The sequence below is a fragment of the Hyaena hyaena genome, unplaced genomic scaffold (assembly GCF_003009895.1).
Source record: "Hyaena hyaena isolate Hyena2069 unplaced genomic scaffold, ASM300989v1 scaffold_827, whole genome shotgun sequence".
Classification (NCBI taxonomy): Eukaryota; Metazoa; Chordata; class Mammalia; order Carnivora; family Hyaenidae; genus Hyaena; species Hyaena hyaena.
The window spans coordinates 109,386-131,880 of NW_024081458.1; the positions used below are offsets into that span (position 1 = coordinate 109,386).

General features: G+C 37.3%; 1 protein-coding gene across 1 annotated transcript in view; it reads right to left on the reverse strand.

The window, feature by feature from the left end:
• The window catches only part of LOC120221991 (D-ribitol-5-phosphate cytidylyltransferase-like), a gene marked incomplete at its 3' end in the record, with an annotated part of 159,743 nt that overhangs the window by 106,158 nt on the left and 31,090 nt on the right, over nucleotides 1–22,495 (reverse strand). The window contains exon 3 of the mRNA XM_039219683.1: nucleotides 8,327–8,476. Coding sequence (XP_039075614.1) covers nucleotides 8,327–8,476 — 150 coding nt within the window. The remainder of the gene's footprint in view (nucleotides 1–8,326; nucleotides 8,477–22,495) is intronic.

Consider the following 22,495-nt stretch of genomic DNA (forward strand, 5'->3'; position numbering starts at 1 on the left):
CGTAAGCCTTCAGAATTCCAAAGTAATTTTTAACAAATATAACAATCCTGAAATTTATATGTCACCACAAAAGACTCCAAATAGCCCAAGCAATCTTGAGAAAGAATAAAATCACAGGTTCATGTATTTCCTGATTTACACCTGTATTCCATAGCCATAGTAATCAAAACGATATGGTACTGGCTTAAAAGCAGACACACATCAACAGAGAGCCTAGAAATAAACCCAGACAAACATATATCCAATTTTTTTAAAAAAGAACCAAAACTATGCAATGAGGATGAATCTCTTAAAAACAATGGTCCTGAGCAATAATTTGTATAATTTATTTTTATTTCAGCTTTAATAAGGTATGTTTGAAATAAAAACCTTCCCAAAGTCTGCTTAGTCACTATTCCATCCCAGTACCCAATGTATACTCAATGATCACTGAAACATTTCTGTAAAACACGTTCTTAGTTGAAAAACAGTCCAAAATGTTGGTCTTTAATAAGTTAACTTGTATAGAAATCATAACTGGATGTGTTTAAGTATTCAAAGTAGTATTTTAATGTTAAAACATTCATTTTAATCAAAAATAAAGTTTTTGGTAAGGTTAGGTTTGGGTTTTTTGGTGGGGGGGGGCAGAGGAGGTTGCTTTTGTTTATTTTATAACTTCAAACATAGCCTTTTCTTACTTTCAATTTCTTCCCAAGTATGTAGTATTGTTTTATTAACTTTTCAAAATCACAACTTGTACATATTATATAAACTCTAGAGCAAATTATTTCTCTATGTTTAAGTTTCTCTGTGTGCCTTTATCATCAATTTTTTTTAAGAACTTACAGCTAAACTGCTCTGCCAATGCTGCTTTTCTCAGGTGAGAGCACCTAAGTCTCAGCATGGCAGACCCCTTCCCCAAAAGACTAACAGAAACCCCTGGCACAAACCATGCCTCCTGACCAGAGTTCAGTATGGCTTCAGCTCTAGTAGAAGTAGCATCACGCCTCATTTAACAAGCAGATCATCCATAGTTACAACTCACCACATTTAGGCCATGGACCAAACACTGCCCAGAGCAGGCAAGGAGAGCTGCTGCAAATGACTGGCCTGAAGGATAGAGAAGCCAAAGCACAACAGCACAGTGCATACAACACACACCAGAGACACTCCTGAAGTGCCAGGCTCTGGACACTATATGACTGCTTAACTAAGCATACATAACACCATTACTCTAAGGAGCAGGAAACTTAACAGGCTTTTCTAACACCGAGAACAAGACAGAGGCTTACACAAAATGCCAAGACAGAAGAATCTATCCCCAAAAAACAAGATAAGGTAATGGACACAGATCTAATCAAAACAGATACAAGTAATATGCACGATGGAGAATTTAAAGTAACATTCAAAGGGATACTAGCCAGGCTTATGAATGGAAGACTTCAGGGTTGCCTGGGTGGGTTCAGTCAAGTAAGCATCTGACTCTTGATTTCAGCTCAGGTCATGATCTCACAGTTTGGGAGATGAAACCCCACATACAGTTCTGTGCTGACAGTACATAACCTGCTTGGGATTCTCTCACCTCCCTCACTGTCCCTCCTCCCTCTCAGGTGCTCTATCTTGCTCTTAAAATATATAAATAAACATTAAAAAACAAAGACTGGAAGACTTCAGGGAGGCCCTTACAACAGAAATCAAAGAAGTAAAAAATCAGTCAGAAATAAGACATACAATAACTGAAATTTGAAATAGACTGAATTTAATGACCACAAGGATGGAAGAAGCAAAGGAACATGTTAAGTGATTTAGAAAGGGAAATAATGAAGCAAACTAAATAGAGAAAAAAACAATTATGGAACATGAGAATAGACTGAGTAACTCAGTGACTCCATCTAATGTAAGTAACATTTGAATTACAAGAGTCCAAGAAGAAGGAAAGAGAGAAAAAAGGATATACAATTTGAGGAAATAATGGCTGAAAAGTTCTATAATCTGGGGAAGGAAACAGATACCCAAATTCAAGAAGCATAAACTCCCATTACAATTTTTAAAAGCAGGCCAACACCAAGACATACTGTAGTTAAATTTGCATAATACAGTGTTAAAGAAAAAATCCTAAAAGCATCAGAACAAAAGAAGTCCCTAACTTACAAGGAAGACACAGACTACTAGCTGCAGATCTCTCCACAGAAACTTGGCAAGCCAGAAGGGAGGGGCAAGATATATCCAACATGCTGAATGAAAAAAACACAGCCAAGAATACTCTATCCAGCAGGCTATCATTCAGAATAGAAGGAAAGACAAAGAGTTTCCCAGACAAACAGAAACTAAAGGAGTTCACGACAACTAAATCAGCCCTGTAAGAATTTGTAAAGGGGACTCTTTAAGTGGAAAGGAAAGACCAAAAGTGACAAAGACCGGAAAGGAACAGAGAAAATCTCTAGAAACAATGACAAAACAAGTAATAAAATGGCATTCAAAACATATCAATAATAACTCTGAATATAAATGGACTAAAAGCTCCAATCAAAAGACACAGGGTATAGAATGGATAAAAATAATAATAATAAAAAAAAAAAGACCCATCTATATGCTGTCTACAAGAGACTCATTTTAGAACTAAAGACATCTACAAAGTTCAAGTGTTAGAATGAACATTTTCCATGCACATGCACATCAAGAATGCCAGAGTAGCAATACTTTTATCAAACAAACTAGATTTTAAATATTTTTAATGTTTTATTTATTTCTGAGAGAAAGAGACAGTGTGAACAGGGGAGGGTCAGAGAGAGAGGGAGACACAAAATCTGAAACAAGTTCCAGGCTCTGAGCTGGCTCTCAGCACAGAGCCCGATGTGGGGCTCAAACCCACTAACCATGAGATCATGACCTGAGCTAAAGTCAAACGCTTAACTGGCTGAGCCACCCAGGTGCCCCAAACAAACTAGATTTTAAACCAAAGACTGTAACCAGAGATGAAAAAGGGCACTATATCATAATAAAGAAGACTATCTAACAAGAAGTTTTAACAATTATAAATATTTGTGCCAACTTGGAACACCCAAATATATAAAACAATTGGTAACAAACATAAAGGAACTCATTGATAATAATAATAGTAGTGAATTTCAATATCCCGTTTACATCAATGAACAGAAAATAAACAAGGAAACAATGGTTTTTGAATGACACACTGGACCAGATGCACTTAACCAATATATTCAGAACATTTCATTCCAAAGCAGAATACCCATTCTTTTCAAATACACATGAAATATTCTCCAGGACCAATCACATACTAGGTCATTAATCAAGCCTCATCAAGTACAACAAGAATGAGATCGTACTATGCATATATTCTGACCATAATGCTATGAAACTTGAAATCAACCTCAAGAAAAATTTTGGGAAAACCACAAATACATGGAGGTTAAACAACATGCTACTGAAGAATGAATGGGTCAGCCAGGCAATCAAAAAAGAAATGAAAAATATCTATATGGAAACAAATGAAAATGAAAACATAACAATCCAAAACCTTTGGGATTCAGCAAAAGCAGTCCTAAGAGGGTAATATACAGCAATATAGGCTGCTGCAGAAGGGAAATAATGAGGAGGAGAAATAAATGATATAGAAACTAAAATTTTTTTTTAAAAGAACACATCAATGAAACCAGGAGCTATTTGAAAAAATAACCCCCTAGACAGACTTATGAAAAAGAGAAAGGATTCCAATAAATAAAACAAATGAGAGATGAGAAATAACCAACACAACAGAAATATAAACAATTATAAGAAAACGGTATGAAAAATTATATGCCAACAAATTGAATAATCTGGAAGACATAGATATATTCCTATAAACACAAAGTACCAAAACTGAAACAGGAAGAAAGAGAAAACTTGTACAGACTGATAATCAGGAATGTAATTGAATCAGGGATCAAAATTCTCCCAACACACACACAAGTGTAGGGCCAGATGGCTTCCCAGGGTAATTCTACCCAACATTTAAAGAAGAGTTTATACCTATTCTTCTCAAACTATTCCAAAAATAAAAAGGGAAGGAAAACTTCCAAACTCATTCTTTGAAGCTAGCATTACCCTGATTTCAAAACCAGACAAATAATCCACTAGGAAAGAGAACTACAGGCCAATATCCCTGAGGAACATGGATGCAAAAATTCTCAATAAAATAAAATACTGTTGTATCCAACAGTACATTAAAAGAATCATTCACCACAAACAAGTGGGATTTATGTCTGGGCTGCAAGCAGGGTTCAATATTCACAAAAATCAATCAACATGATACACTACATTAGTAAAAGAAAGGATAACTACACGATCCTCTCAGTAGATGCAGAAAATTCTGCATTTGACAAAGTCCAACATCCATTCATGATAAGAACCCTCAACAAAGTAGGATTAGAGGAAGCACACCTCAACATCATAAAGGCCATGTACAAAAGACCTGAAGCTAATATTATCCTCAGTGGGGGAAAACTGGGGGGAAACTAGGATCTTTTCTTCTAACTTGTCTGTCAAGAACAAGACAGGGATGTCCACTCTTACCACTATTATTTAACATAGTACTTCAAGTTCTAGCCACAGCAATCAGACAACAAAAAGAAATAAAAGGCATCCAAATCGGAAAGGAAGAAGTCAAACATTCACTCTTTGCAGATGACATGTACTCTCTATATAAAACTTAAAGGACGCCACCAAAAAAATGATAGAACTGATACACGAATTCAGTATAGTCACAGAATACAAAAATCAATATACAGAAAGTACAGTACCAATAACAAAGTACCAGAAGGAGAAATGAAGGAATTGATCCCATTTACAATTGCACCTAAAACCCTAAGATACATAGGAATAAACCTAACCAAAGAGGTCAAGTATCTGTACTATAGCCAAAGAGGTCAAGTATCTGTGCCCTGAAAACTATACAACACTGTTTAAATAAATTGAAGAGGACACAAAGAAATGAAAAACATTCCATGCTCATGCATTCAAAGAATATAGTTAAAATGTATTTATTACTCAAAGCAATCTACATATTTATATCATAATACCACCAGCATTACTCACAGAACTACAACGAACAATCTTAAAATTTGTATGAAACCACAAAAGACTCCAAACAGCCAGAGCAATCTTGAAAAACAAAAGCAAAGCTGAAGGGATCACAATTTCCAACTTGAAGCTATACTGCAAAGCTGAAGTGATCAAAACAGTATGGTGATGGCACAAAGACAGACAGAGAGATCACTGGAACAAAATAGAAAACCGAGAGATGGATGCCTAAGTATATAGGCAACTCTTCTTCGACAAAGGAGTTAAGACATCCAGTGGAAAAAAATTACCATCTCTTCAACAAATGGTGCTGAGAAAACTGGACAGCAAAATGCAGAAGAATGAAATTGGACCACTTTCTAATACCACAGACACAAAAAAATAAATTCAAAATGGCTGAAAGACCTAAATGTGAGACAGGATACCATCAAATTTCTGGAGAAGACAGGCAGTTGTCATTTTGACATCAACCATGGCAATTGCTTTCTAGATATATTTCCTGAGGCAAAGGAAACAAAATCAAAAATAAACTACTGGGACTACAACAAAATAAAAAGCTTCCCCACAGTGAAGGAAAAAATCAACTAAAAGGCAACCTATGAATGGGAGAAGTTATTTTCAAATGACGTATCTGATGAAGGGTTAGTATCCACAATCTATAAAGAACGTATCAAACTCAACACCCAAAAAGCAAATAATCCAAACAAAAACTGAGGAGAAGACATGAACAGACACTTCTCCAAAGACGACATCCAGATGTCTAACAGACACATAAAAGGATGCTCAACATCACTCATCATCAAGGTAATATAAATGAAAACTACAATGAGAAATCACCTCACACAAGTCAGAATGCCTACAGTTAACAACACAGAAAACAACAGATGCTGGCAAGGATGTGGAAGAAGGGCAACTCTCTTACAGGGTTGGTGGGAATGCAAACTGGTGCAGCCTTTCTGGAAAACAGTATGGAGGTTCCTGAAAAAGTTAGAAAGAGAACTACCCTACAATCCAGCAATTGCACCACTAGGTTTACCCAAATGACACACAAATACTAATTTGAAAGGATACACCCAGCCTGATGTTTGTCTCAACATTATCAACAATAGCAAAGTTATGGTAAGAGCCCAAATGTCCCTGGACTGATGAACGGATAAAGAACATGTATATAAATGTTCTTATACACATACATACAATGGAGTATTACTCAGTTACAAAAAAGTGATGAAATCTTGCCATTGCCATTTGCAATGGACAGGAAAGTAACTGAAGAGTAGTATGCTAAGGAAATTAGGTCCGTCAGAGAAAGACAAATATCCCATGATTTCACTCATATATGAAATTTTAAAAAGTGAAACAAATGAACACAGGGATGGGGTGAAAGAGGCAAACCAAGAAACAGAACTGAGGGTTAGGGTATGATGGGAAGGTACACAGACAGGGTGTCTTAAATAAGAGACGGGTATAAAGGAGGGCACTTGTGATGAGTACCAGGTGTTGTACATAAGTGGTGAGTCACTAAATTCTACCCATGAAACAAATATTACACTGTATATTAACTAGCTGGATTTTAATTAAAACTTGGGGAAAATAAAGAGCTTATAGAAAAACCTTCAAAAAGATTCTGTAATTAAAAATTCCTCACCTGAACCACAAAACATACTCAATTATTGTCATGTTACTATATTTTGAATTCTCTTAAGAATGCAATAGAAGAGTGTCTAACTCATTACATGGTGTGAATGCCTCAGGGTGGTGGTTCCCAAACTTCAGTATATTAGGATCACATGGCAGAGTTGTTTGTTGAAACACAAATTGCTGGGCTCCATTCCCACAGTTTCTAATTAAGTAGGTCTGAGGTGGAGCCCCTGAATTTGCATTCTGACAAGTTCCAAAGCATACTGATTCTATCTGGGAACCACACTATGAAAACCAGTGCATTAGCACTTAATTCTCCAGCAAAAACTAGAAATAAATGCTTCTCTAATGTAAGGAACATGAGATTACATTCATTTTCTCTTCTAAAATATATTAGGAAGAATGACATGTGATACCTTTAAGTGTTTCAGGATAAACAATTGCAGAGGATAAGGCAGATGTGGTCTAGCTCTGCAACATTTAGGATGTAAAAGAGTATCTGAATAAATATTTATGAGAGCTTAACCTTGATATAATTAACAGCCAATTACAGATAAATTCCTGTACTCCAAATTCATTATTTTAGGAAAACAATACAAACCATGACATACAATTTTTATCATTAAAATGGATTCTCATTTACAGCCTTTCTTTTTAAAACTAACCCATCAAGATTGAGTCATAATTTATTGTATTTCTGATCTTCTATCCAAAATAGGAGGCACTCTTTGATCATAAGTGTTAATAACCCTATTACCACTACCTCATATTCTTTAGAGTCCATCTATTCAAACTCTTTCTACATTATTTAGCATCAGTCAACCTATGAGTTACTGTAGTTATAACATATTTCATGGGGAATTTCCTAACAAGCATAATACCTAATATTCAGTAACTATTTAATCCATCAATATGCAATAAATCCCAGGAAAACCTATGTAGGTCCCAAAACATTTTCAGAACATGAAAACCAAACAGGTCATCTGGATCATCTAAGCATGAAGGAATTATGTGAGATTTTAAAAGAAGTTATTTTGTTAATTGAAATGTTAAAGGTATCGGTATAGCTGTGCAGGCCATTTACCAAACAGGCCTAAAACGGCTGTCCTTACTTTTCCACCTACATATGGGAAACTGGCTCTTACAGCATTCTCAGTGAACAGCCAATAAGTATGGCTCACTGTGCTCAGACTATTTGCATCAACAACACGATTGATGTTGGACAGCTACTTTCTTTCTGGGCATCTGGCATTTTTATACATGCTAAGGCAGAGGATGCGTATGTGACCAGCTGCAATAAACACCTTGGACTCTAAGTCTCTAACGGGCTTTGCTGAGAAGGACCATCACATACATGTTTCTCAATTTTCATTGCTGGTGCAGAGAAGTAGGTGCTTTGTGTGACTTTTCGGGGAAGGTGAAAACTTAAGAGAACACATGTATTCTTTCAGACTCTGAATGTGTTTTCTCATATGACCCAGCTGTGAATCCTCTGTACTTCACTGTTGTCAAGTTTAACCATGAGTCCAGTTATCCATGGAATCCCCCAAATTCTTCCAGCCAATCTCCAAAGAGGGGAGTATTTTTGCAGATGCCCAATACAGTAGTTTTCAGAAACCAGGATTCTTACCTGCTGATATGCTTCATAGATCACATCAAATAGAAAAGCCTGTGGCATTTCACTTGCTCTGTGTCTGGCACGTTCTAGTGAATGCTCTAAGCAACCATCAGCAGATGGACTGATTACAGTAGATACAAGAGGTCGAATTGCTCCTGCTGCCTAAAGAACAAACAGAGATCCAATTAACATTTATTTCACTTAGAGCATATTTCAAAGCCAAACTCTAAACTCTCTCTCTCTCCCATTTTGGGGAGGTTTTATTTCTAGCTTCAACAAACAACCTGAAGAAAATATTTGAACAAGAGTTACTTTGGTGAATCAGCATTTCATATCAAAAAACTTATTTCTTATTGTTACAGTTCCAAGTAAGAGGAAGAGATACTCTTTTCCATTATAAGTTCATATTTGTTTTTTTATCACTAGCCATAGAAGTCTCATTCTAGATTAGACTGATAAGATACAAGTGGCTATTTTTTGAATTTGAGAGGGAGAAGAGTTACTGTGGAAAAACTGGAGAAGGAATACACATCAATATTTCCTAGTGGGCTTTCCAAAGACTTACCTTAAACACAGGTAATTAAGGAAACAGACCTATCTCCTAAGATGGCCAAAATGAGACTCAACCTAAGTAACAATGAATTTATATCATACTCTAATTCCTGTAATAAAAAACAAAACAAAACCCAAAACATTCCCTTCCAACTATCTCAGTGCAATGCACCCTCATGAAAAGTAGCCATTGATTTCAGTTGCTCTAAAGAAACTGTCTCATTTATAAGTATATCTAAACATTACAAAAAGGCAACTTCATACCTGACAATTTGTCCCCTTTATCTTTAGTAGTGTTTCACTGTAGTCTTGAAGGTCATTCTCAGACAAGTGCTCTGGAGAAGTTGTTTTAAAATATAGTTCCTGAGGCAGGCCATTAACCAAACCTCCTCTCAAAGTTCCTATCTTCCACCTTACTAATACATAGATAATAAAGCCCATCAAATTGATATATCAGCAACTTTGGTCTTGAGAATACTAGTATTTGTTCAGAATAAATAGTCCATAAACTGACTGATAAAATCCAAGAGACTGGCTGAAAATCAAAGCTAATGTGTGAGCCAAGTAGACAGTTTATAAACTGTCACAATTCCCAGAGACTTAAGTAGAAATTTGGAGCCTCGGAATAAAAGCAAAAATAAGTAGACTGCCAAGGCTGACAGGAAAGCAGTGACATCCAAGTAGGTCAAAGTTCAGTAATGAGCAAATCCAACTGGTCAAGCCCAACACCTATCAGTAAAGGTTAGAAAACAAGAGAAACACATACACATGTGTGAGCGCACACATAACTTTTTAAGAGAAAAGTTCTATTTACATTGCAACTATGTACAAGAAATATTGGAATTGTATACTAGGCCATGTAGCAAAATTTCTATTTAATATAGAACATGAAACACAAAATATCAGCAAGAGGACCTCAGTAGACTTTCTCTCCAGCTAAAGAACTAGTGAGTAACATTTTTACAACAACCATTTAAAGTCTTTGAAGGGCTTGTGGGGATGAGCACTGGGTGTTATATGGAAACCAACTTGACAATAAACTGTTAAAAAAAAATAAAGTCTTTGAAGGGCATGCATCAAATGCAACTTTTTTAAAAGAAAATCAACCAAATCTTGGTAAAAACAGAGCTTGTGGTACTCAAGGCATGCTCTATTTCTTCCTTAATAATCCACTCAGCTGAGTGTGACTTAAGTTCTACTAGGAGTAGGTATGGATGAAAAGATGGGGCTCCCTGTCCCATTACCTCCCAGAGGGAAGGGCAGAGGGTTAGCTTCCCATTCAGCCCCAGGTCACAGACCCTAAATTAAGGAAACTGCAGACAAGAGACTGCAGACTCCCTTCCAACCATATAGCTGCTACTCATGACTGCATTATCCAGGCACAGTAGGCAGAGAATGAATATTGGACCCTGAATATCCTTAACCCCCATCTCACAAAGGACAGAGGTTTCACACCAGATGAAGAATAACAGGAGTCTTCAAATGTCTCCATGCACCACCCTGCTTGTGAAATAGGAGTTTCACTTAGAGAAATAAGACATCATGCCCTGCCTCCTGACCTGCTCAAGTAGCAGTACAGGGATTTTTCAAGGGAGAGACAGACTGTAAAAACAGAGCTACCAACCTCTCCCAAAGGGGAACTCACCTTATACGAACTGAATGTAAGCAAGTTTAAACCTTAGTGTACTCTCAAAAAAATAAATTGGACTACCATCATGCTAAGCTATTTACAGGAGGGGGTTGGTAGCTACAAGAGAGCAAAAAGCTAAACTGTTGGCAAGCTAGTTTACTAGGGACACCTTGGAAAGAGACAGGTAACAAGAGATCACCTGAAATCAGAGCAAATTTCCAACACTAGCTTCAAAAACTACCACTGAGGAGGAGGCAAAGTTTAACCGAATCATACCATAGAGCATTTTACATCTTGGGCATTGTCAAGGGAACAGAGCTTATCAGTTGGGTTTAATATCAGAGACAGACAGTAAGAGATTACAAAAGAAAGACAAAAGGAAGCCTACTAAAACCAATGTCATTCCAGGGTGACTATAATCATGCCCAAGACTGCACCCTCTGTGAAGTGATTGCAGAAACTTCACCTAGTATGGGGGAAAAAAGACTTCACTGAAATAGACCAGCAAAGTCACATATGATAGCAAAATAAGTCCTGAGGAAATGGGAGAGAAACCATCACCACCTAGAACTAATAAATTATCTAAAGGTCTACCAACCAGTGACTGGATAAAGGAAATGTGGTATACATATCCGCAAGAAAATATTTTTTACCCATAGGAAAAGGAAGTTTCTATTTCTAACAACATGGATGGACTTCAAAAGCAATATGCTAAGGGAAGCAAATCAGAAAAAGACCAATACCTTATGATCTCACCTATACATATAACCTAAAAAAAAAGGCTCAAAGATACAGAAGATTGATGGTGGCCAGAAGTATGAGTACAGAAGGGTAAAGCAGGTGAAGGCAGTTAAAAGGTATATCCAGTGACAAAGTAAGACCTAGGGATGTAATGTACAGCATGGACTATGGCATCAAGTTGCTTAAAAATATTAAAAATCTTAAGGATTCTGTAACCATGTCTGCTGACAGATGTTAACTTATTTTGGTGATCATTTCACAATGTAAACAAATTTGAAATATTATCTTGTACACCTGAAACTTATGCTTTAGATCAATTATGCCTCAAAAAAATGTGTATATGAATTTTAAGTGTGAGAATTTCAAAAATGTGGAAAGTGAACATACTAAGAATGAATGCAAAACGTAACTAGGAAGTTGAAAAGAGATGAAAAGATACTGTATGAAACATCGCATGCAGGAGAAGTAGTCCAAAGAGGGAAAGTTATAGCTATGTATGTCTATCCATAAAGAAATATTGTCAAGTCGAAAACCTTCTACCTGAAGACTTACACTTCTAAAGTTTTTTTCGGGGAAAAAAAAACAAACTAAATCAAGTATAAGTAATAAATGGAGATTAGAGCAAAAATAAAGTAGAAAAATAGGGGAAAAAATCAATGTCCAAAGTTCGTTCTTTGAAAGGATAAAAAGGATGGACAAATCTTTAGCTAGACAAACCAAGGGAGGGGGGAGATTCTAATTAGTGTAATCGGGAATCAAACGATGGATGTTCTATCTACCTCACAGAAATTAGGAATATAAAACTATGAACAAGTATGTTTCAGCAAATTCGATCAAATTTCAGTTTTCAAGAAATACATAAACTACAAAAGCATATTCAATAACAATTTAAATAGACCTGTACAATTAAGAAAGCTGAATTCAAAATTTTAATTTCTTACAAAGAAAAGCCCAGGCGGCTTCACTGGTTATACAAAAACAATCTTGAACACTAATTCCTCACATTATTCCAAAAAGTAACATAGGAAAGAATGCTTCCTAACTTACTCTGCAAGGTATTACCAAAACTAGACCAAAGGCATCATAAAAAAAAAGTACATTCATACAGACCAGAACCCTTCATGAATACAGATGCATAAATCTTCAACCAAATACTAACAAATTCGGCAACCAAGTGGGATTTATTCCATGAATGAAAAATTGATTCAATGTACCAAAATATCATTGTCATATATCATATTAATAAAGGGAAAAAATAAACACCATGTCAACAGACACAGAAATATCAACTGACAAAATGTCACACTCCTTCATTAAAAAAGCATGCAACTTATTAAGAACATAACTTGCTCTAGCCAACAAAGGGCAACTATGAAAAACCCATAGGTAACGTCATATTTGATAAAAACTATTTTTGCTTTAATACCAGGAACAAAAATATATCCACTGTCACTGCTTCTGTAAAACACTGTACTGAAAGTTCTAGTTAGGACAATTAGACAAGAAAATCCAATAAAAACCACCCAGAAAGAGTGAAACTATCTCAATTTGCAGACAGTATTCTACAGAAAGTCCTGGTGAATTCTCTATAAGCCTAGGAATAGATTTATTTGGGAAGAAGGCAGAGGACAAGATCAACATTAAATAATCACTTCTATCTCTATGCTAACAATGAACAATTCAAGAAGAAAAAATTCATTTACAATAGTGTCAGAAAGAAAATACTTAGTGTTTAACAACAACAACGAAAAATTAAAATTTTATTTTCTGAGATCTACAAAAGCATTTCCCAAGCTCCCATGTAAAAGCCAGTGTCGCTACCGACTCAATGACACCCATCCTCTTCTCAAGTCTTTCAGCAACAGTGTGACCACTCTCCTGCCTCGCCAAGTTTTATTCCTTCACTCAACTATCTTCAGTAGCATCCAAGCAATCTATGACATCTCCCATCAAGTCTTTCTTTGATCACACTTAGATTCTAGCTATGACCGAATTAGTCCTAGTGATGTTCAAACAAAACTCTGTTAATGAAGTATATCTGTACTCCTTAAATCTCTAATGTCTGTCTCTACTCATGTTCTCTGCAGTCTATTTCAGTGAGGACTCCCCCCTCAAATCCACAAAAATACTTTTACAAAAATCACCCATGACCCCCACATGGCCAAATCCAGTGAGTAGCTCTATCTTCAAGAGCATCTGTTCACCTGGCTTTGAGAAAACTTTCTCAAACATCTCACTCCCACATTCTAAATCCTTATATTCTCACTCTAAATGGTAAAATATTCCCAAGGAGAGACCTCAAAATTTTCCAACTATCCTCATTCTGTAAGTGACTTCCATACCTCCATCCTAGAACATTCTCTTCAGTTCTAGACTTTCAATATCCAAATACCCTATTTCACTACTTAGATCGAGAGATACTCCTCAACCGTAACATATGGAGTTCAGTTTTGGTTTTACATATATCACACAGTCCATGTCTGCTCTTCCATACTCTTCCCATCTTTATAGAAGTCAATTCTATTCTTCTAGTTATTTTTGTCAAAAACCTTGATCATTAATTTCTCTCCTCTCACACTCCAAATCGAATTCACCAGCAAGCCCCATCACCTTCAAAATATACTATTTCAGCCCAGTTTTCACTGTCTGCACTGCCACAATTGGAACCCATGGCAACCATTCTGCCTCCCTCAGATCTCCTGCAAAAAAAAAAAAAAAAGCCCTAAGACTTTAGCATTTTTAACTACATGAAGATAAACTGGAAGAAGGCATATAACTGGCAGAGTATTGGGTGCATTATATATAAGTCATTCCTAGAAATCAGTTTTTACTTGAAAACTAAAAGTAGGGGCAAAAGACTTTCATGGGCAATTCAATGAGAACACATAAATCTTTTAAGTACTGGAAAAAAAAATGCCCAACCTATTAACAAAGTGCCAAATTAAACCACAATGAATAAGCAATCGCCACTAACTAGATTAGAAAAAAGACCGTCAACAATATTAAATGGTTAGGTCATGGATGAAAATCAAACTCTTGTTATACCCTATTGAAGAGAATTTATACAAGTTTGGTAAGTGAGCATCATCTGGTAAAACTAGTGATGGGCATCTATCTGGACTGTAATGAAATCCTTGGCTCATGTACTTAAGACATTAATAGTAGTGTTCATGCTAGCAATGCTTGCATTGGCAAAAATTAAAGAAAATATATGTTCATCAACTATAAATAGATGAACGGTGATATAAGCAGTTATCATCAACAAGTGATGGCTGCACAGATTCACATGAATACATTTCCCCTTAATGTACTTGGAAAAAAAGAAGTACTGTCAAAATATAAGCAAAAGAGAAGTTAAAGCATACAAATAAATTTTTTTTATGGGGATATGAAAAATCATACAAGCCTACTATACCCTTTAGGGATACAGCCTACAGAAGTGGGGGGGGGGAGCAAGAAAATAAAAACAAATTTCAGGGTAATGTTTATCTGTGTGGGGGAAATAAACAAGGTCAGGATAAGGATATGGTTTAAAAGTGACCAGTAATGGTAGTAGATAAGGAGGTGTTCAAAGTGCTTTTCAGGTTCCTTTTTTTTTTAATTTAATTAAAAAATTTAATTTAACTAAATTTTTAATTTAATTGAGTGTATTTGTGGACTCTCATTCTAACTACCAGCAACTTCTCACAAGAAAAAAAAAAAAACACCCATATTTGGGGTGTTATTACAGTAGGATTGGTAGATTTCCAGACTTATTCAGGGTTAAGTGGAAGCCTAGAAGTCAGTTGTAAAGTAGCACAGTAAGACCATTTAAAGCACAAGGTGACTACTAGTTTACTAAATAAAATACCCACAAAAAAGGATCACATGTGGAAAAGATGCTAATACTGACAGGCATGCACTCCATAGCTGTTTCAATAGTAACGGACGTTTGTTCAGAAACCTAAATCCTCATTTATATGAATCTTTTCTGAAATGTGCAGTATCAAAATTAAGACACAAGTATGAACAACGTCAGTTAGGTGCCTCTAAAATAGAGCTATCTGGGTAGTTTGTTATATGAAGCATCATTCCCAAGTTATCAAATACACTCTCTCAGTGGGAATTAGCTTAATAAGCCCTGAATGGAAGCTTAACAGCTCAGCACCACAGTGATTACTTGCCTCTCAAGCTAATCTATCAAAGTATTTCCACATGTCAATGCATGGAAATCATAGATACAAATCACACAATGTGGAAAAATGAACCCCACCTCTTCTGTTTACTTTTGAAAGCAAAATTGAACAATACTTATCCAAGCACAGAGCAGGTGCTGACATGCATTCCTACTCACCTATCTTCATTCAAGCTAATTATGACAGCATACTATAGAAATCCTGACTATATAATTACAATTTCATTTAGCTGAGTTGTCTTTATTCTGAGACTACTTAATGAATGTTTACACAATCACATCTTCAAAGCTAATCATTGGGCATTATGAGATTTTGAATATTTCATATTTTGATAATACAGTAACTCCAATCTCATTTTGTAAAAATAATTCAAGACAGAAGTATCAGTATTTTATAAAAATGTATCCAAATTGCTCTATCATTCCAAGTACTCCTAAAAAAGAAGGGTATGTAGCAAGAAGAAATAAAGCTTCCATTTGATACACTCAACTTTAATTCCTGAAAATGGAAGGAGTATCATTTAACTTATATCTAACTTGATCAAAAGTATTCTGCTCAGATGTTCTGTAATAAGCCTTATTACATTTTTATCCCTAGATATACCACTATCCCTTGATCTGCCCCCTTCTCCAACTTCTTTTAAAGGTAATACATGGAATATACAGAGGTAATAGCTTTAGCTAAAGAAATCAAAAGATTTTCATGCAGTAACCTTTTCAACATCAGGAACACATCAAGTTTTAACTTGTTCCATAGTAGTCAGGGAATAATTCACCAGCTGCTGTGGGTACTTCAACTTGTGTTAAAATAAGCCTTGAATTCCCCACTAGATAATCAGAATTCATGCTTTCTCACAAATCAAACTGCTTCTTTTAGACCCAGGACTTAATACCTATGTTTCCCGCCACTAAGATACAGAATCCAATGGCCCAGGAGCACTTATTATCTGACCTCCACCCAACACTGAACTCTGACCTTCAATGCACTTGATCATGATCAAAACTAACCAACAGAGAGGAGGTACAATTTACTATTAGCCATGGTCAATTCTACTTAAGATTCTATGTTTGGAAAATAACATGATCTGTCAAGTCACTTTTTAGCTTTTATTATTAACAAGCCCAAAATACTTAGCATAATTTCTAATATCAGATAGTCGAAGAGTCTGTTTTTCCTGATGCATACATCTTAGCGTTTACTTCTCAAATTTTCTTTAATTATTACTAATTACAGTCCTGCTGTAAAATACAAAGATTGGCCCCCCACACACACACACCATCAGAGTTTCTGTTTATCAGGTTACTTGGTTTCTCTTCAGAAAAAGACTCAACAGGTTTTCTAACCAATGATACTAACCAGCCTACAGGGCATAGGATAGTCCTCCAACAGGAAGTATCTTACCAAAAATGTGTAAGATTGTGCCAAGGTTGAAAAACACTGTGCCACTTCAATATTCAGATACTGGAAGAATAACCCAATATAGTAAGTATAGGGTACTTTTTATTAGGTAATCAGTAAGATGTACCTTAGGGTCATCAGTTGGTCTGAGAGGGATGCTGAGGTCTGAGAAGGCAAGAGCATTTTATTTTTAATTTTTTAAATTTATTTCTGAGAGAGAGAGAGAGAGAGCGTGAGCAGGGGAGGGTCAGAGAGAGAGGGAGATACAGAATCTGAAGCAGGCTCCAGGCTCTGAGCTGTCAGCACAGAGCCCGATGTGGGGCTCAAACCCATGAACCATGAGATCATGACCTGAGCCAAAGTCGAACGCTTAACTGACTGAGCCACCCAGGTGCCCCTAGGAGCATTTTAAAAGAAATGAGGGGGTCTACTATCAGGGAATGGCAAAGAAAAATTAAAGCATCCAAAAGTACAAGTGCCTTATACCCTGGCTCACATCATCCAATCAGGTCCAGCCAATCCAGCTTCTTAAAGTGCACCCCCCCCCCTCCCCGCCCCTGCAACTTCTACTTCTTTTTCTATTTCAGTCGGCCTCAAATAAGACTTTCACCACTCAGGTGGATCACTGCTATATATCCCAAACCAGTTTCAGTTCCCTCAACCTCCTATACTCCATCTATCAAACCAGAGAGATAGTCATCTTTCTAAACTTCAAGTCTTATTTCCCACAGATGGGTGAGGGTAAGATTTAATGGTTCCCCCTCATCTGCAGAAGCTAATGCAAGGAAAGAGATCAAGGAGGATTAATGAATTCAAACCTGATTCCAGAGATGCTGAAAAAGGCAAATTTAAATGATTCTCTTCAATTGGAAGTTGAACATACAAGGTCTGGAATTATAGCAGAGAAGCTATAGCATCAGTAAGATCAGAGAGAATATGTCAAGCTGGAGTTAAAACAGGTACAAGCAAATGCTTTGTACCACGTAAAATAATCAACTCACAAACTTAGGATTCTTTTTATACAGCACTCTGGAAGAGAAAAAAAACACAGGGCCTGAGAACCTATCAATAGTTGACCGGGATTAGGAAGAGAGCAAGGGTCTGAGTACCAAGCAGCAGCAGGAGGGAATTCTTTGGAGTGTTAGAAAGTTCTGTTGTGATTACGATCATCTATATGATGTCAACATTCAGACTGTATACACCCCCCAAAAGGGAATTTTACTGCATGACAGTTTTTCAAGAAATGTGAGAATGATTTTGATTACTCAGAGGTACTTTATTCAGTTATAAAAGACGTTAAAGGGAATGTGGAGCACCTGGGTGGCTCAGTTGGTTAAGCATCTGACTTCAGCTCAGGTCATGATCTCACAGCTTGTGGGTTCAAGCCCCACATCAGGCTCTGTGCTGACAGCTAGCTCGGAGCCTGGAACCTGCTTCTGATTCTGTGTCTCCCTCTCTCTCTGACCCTCCCCTGTTCATGCTGTCTCTCTCTCTCTCTCAGAAATAAATAAAACATTTAAAAAAAATTAGTCATTAAAGGGAATTTTTGGAGCATGGTAAGATGTATCTGAAAAGCGTGGTCAGAAAAAAAACAAAAAACAGCAAAGACTGAAGTCACAGAAGACAAAGTAGACAGAGTTGCAGCAGGAAGAGTTGGTTAACGCTATCAAACTTAGCTAAGACATTCTGTTTATTCTGGTGTGTTAAAGCAGAGTGCTTTCTAATGTCAGCCACCATGAGTTAGCACAAACCCACAGCTCACAACCAGACTGCCTTGATTTTAGACACCAGAGACAGTGGAATCCCCACATCGCATACTCTCCTGACCAAATGGCTGCAAACCCAGGAGGTTCTCACAACCCCTACTGAAGATCACCTAAACTCCTAGAAACCAGGAAAATGATTACAACTACTTTTTGATCATGATTATTTATGACCACATGTTTATGATCGGGCATATATATCTAACCAGATAAATGTAGAGACACATGGGGTGAGGTCTTAGAGTTCAGAACACAGCGTCTGTGGTGCCCTCTCCCCATAGAATCAGCACGTTGCTGCTCAACTGGGTAGCTTCCCTGAGCTTCAGTGTCCAAGGTTTATCATTTTGTCAGTATGAGTAACTGAATCATCAACCATGTGGTTGAATTCAGTCTTCAGTCCTATTACTCTCCCCCAGAGGTTGGGCTGGCTCAAAGCCTCAAACCTCCATTTGCCAATGGTAATTAGACACTATTAGTATTTCTGACAACCAGCCCAGATCCTGAGTGATCTCATTAACATAAGCTCAGGGGAGATCCAAGGGGATCATGAAAAACAAAGACCCTCCTATTACTTAGGAAATTCTAAATATTTCAATTCTTCCTTCAAGGAACCATGTATAAAAGCCAGTCAGCTTACTTATTTTCTAACAGACTAAAACTGCACATATAGTTTGTGACTGAAAGGTTACAGCTGATTTTGGATATAGTAAGAGGAGAAAGAAACCAGATCGCTGTGCACTGAGGGGTAAACTAAAGGTACAAAAGCAGGAACAATAAATGCAACCTGTTACTGTCAGAACTTGATGAGGGAGGAGAGAATAAAACATGATTTGAGATGCAAGAACAGAAGGCTTAAATACGTGCAAGTAACTATGAAATGTCTTCCCTCAGGAGCACATTTTGAGGAAGTTGCTTTCCTGATGCACTATCATTTTCAAATTCATGTTATTACTGGCAGTTTTGTGTAAGAGCTAGCTTCTTAGTCCTAAAATGACTGTCTCACATTTCTATGTTCCAACTTAATTTACACTTTCCAACATCTCCCTTATAACAATGTCCTTACCACTCTTCCATCTGTGAACTTTTAATTATGCAGAAATATACAAATAATTTATACTTAGTAAAAAGCTTCTAATTTCAGCAATATGGCTGACAAATTATCTTGCAGAAACTTTTGCAATGTAAAAAAAAAAATGCAGGAGAAAATGTTATTAACAGCTTTTCCCCCCAGTGTGACTTTTAAAATTTTTATTTTTTAAATAGTTTTTAGGGGTGCCTGGGTGATTCAGTTGGTTAAACAGCCAAGTGGCCAACTCTTGGATGTCAGCTCAGGTCATGAACTCATAGTCATGAGATCGGGCCTCACGTCCATTTCAGTGCTGAGCATGGAGCCTGTTTGAGATTCTCTCTCCCCTTCTCTATCTGTTCCTCCCCTTCTCTCTCTTAAAATAAACTTTAAAAAATATAATTATTTTATAACTGTGACTCATGAGGTAACTCCTTAGGACTAACATCGTAGCCTGAATCCAAGGAAGACGGTGAAGATGTTTTGAGTTAATAAGAGGTTTTATTTTTAACAAATGAGAAGGAATGAGGAATGCTATCTTGAGACTATGCTGGTTAGGCCCTAGGAACTGTGGTCCTCACAATGAGATCCAGGTACCCATTTAAAAGGAAAACCAAATACAGTACAATAACCACTGTGTTAAGATTACACAAAATTGTCTCTCTCCCCTAGCTTGGATTCTGATGGGTAGGGAAACCTTCCCTGACAGGTTCTATCATCTAGACTTAATGTGAGTACACAATTTGGCTTAACACCATCATAAGGTGGATAAAACCTCAAGACAAAAATTAACCTAATGTGATTCCAAAATGGTAAAGCCCTCAGGATCCCCAGCAGAACTAACACAAATCTGCTTCAGAAACACATCCTCATCCCCATGCCCAAAGGATTCCCACTGATGCAATCCTGCCAAACATGGGCCTACAGTACAAATTGCTCAACAGAGGAAGAAAAAAATCTTGAGTCAAAGAAATGAAGAGCTACAAAGAATTATATTGACTACAATGAATTAAGTATTTAAGTCCTGAGAGAATATAAAATCGTGAGAAAAAGGGGGCCAATGACAGTTGAATAGGACCAAATCGAACTCTTAGCAATTCAAATTTTAATTGTGAAAATACTTCAACAACAGATTAGGTAGGTCTAAACAACGAAAAGTGAGGCTACTCAGAAGACACTACCCTCTACACACACACATACACACACACAACAGAAAAAAAAAAAAAGATGGTATGAATAGTATGAATACAGGGAAAGGTTTACCACACATACAGTGATGCATAAGTAGAAGCCATAGAGTCAGAAATGGGGCAAGGTCAATATTAAAAGTTAATGGTATGGAAGTTTCCGGAATTGTTAAGATACTAATCAAACCTCATGAATAAATCCAAACCAAGGGAAGAAAAAAAATTCCTATCTAGTCACACCATAGAGACAATGCACAATACCTCTGAAAAATAAGTGACTTTAAAATCAACCTGATATGAAGGCCTGGGTGACTCAGTTGGTTTAAGCATCTGACTTTGACTCAGGTCATGATACCACCATTTGTGGGTTCCAGCCCTGCATCGGTCTCTATGCTGGCAGCTAGCTCAGAGCCTGGAGCCTGCTTCAGATTCTTTATCTCCCTCTCTCGCTCTCTGACCCTCCCCTGCTCACGTTGTCTGTCTGTCTCTCTCGGTCTCTCCCTCTCGAAAATAAATAAAACATTAAAAAAAATTTTTTTTAATAAATAAATAAAATCAACCTGATAGACACTGTATAGGTAAGATGGCAATGTAGCAGGACCACCCTAGACTTGCCTTATACCTTGAACAGAGCTAGGTAACTATCAAATCATACGCCAGAAACTGACCTGAGTACTGACAGAACAGGCTGCACAATGAAGGGAATGGAAGAGGCCACATAGAGGAAGGTATGAAGTGTGGAGACATGGTTTGGGAGAGAAACACACTACGGGTGCTGTGGAAGCAAAGAAGCCCTGGCCACAAGAAAGGTGAGAGAGAGAGAAATCGGAGCTCACAGGGATACACACAAGGAGAACACTTCCCCAAAGCTATTGGCTGGGAAAACAAGAAAGGCTGATTTTCTTCATTTTCACCAGTAGGGCTCAAAAACTAGTTTTAGAGGTTGATTAGCTTGACTGGGAAAAACACCCGAGAAGACTGCCCTGCTCCTGGAGAGAAGGCAGGCAAAGCACCCCAGGGAAAGACTGCATGAGCTGAGGATAGCCTAAAGTGCTCAGGGAGAGACAGTTCACTCTTCTAGTATCTGTGAGAGGTGGAATTCACAGAAATGCCAGTCTGGAGACAGGCAGGGATCACTTCCCTCCCCTGTCCCTCAGCATAGGTGCAGAGACACCTGCTAAGGGCAGCTAACCCAGACACTGGCTGTTTAGCCTGCTTTGCTACAAACCCCATGCCCCTGTGCCCTGGCTTACCTGCCCTTCTCAGTAAGACCTACATGTAGCCCAGTGTGGCGAGACACTCCTCCACTCAGAAGACCAGTGTAGGCCTCCTAACACAGCACATCCTTAAAGTTTGGAGTTTAAAAGCCATCATTAAAAACAAACATTTTTAAAAAATCAGGCTTAACTGATCTTTGACAAAGCAGGAAAGAATATCCAATGGAAAAAAGACAGCCTTTTTAGCAGATGGTGTTGGGAGAACTGGACAGCAACATGCAGAAGAATGAAACTAGATCATTTTCTCACACCATGCACAAAAATCAACTCAAAATGGATAAAGGACCTGAACGTGAGACAGGAAACTATCAACACCCTAGAGGAGAAAGCAGGAAACAACCTCCTTGACCTCCACCGCAGCAACTTCTTACTTGACACATCCCCAAAAGCAA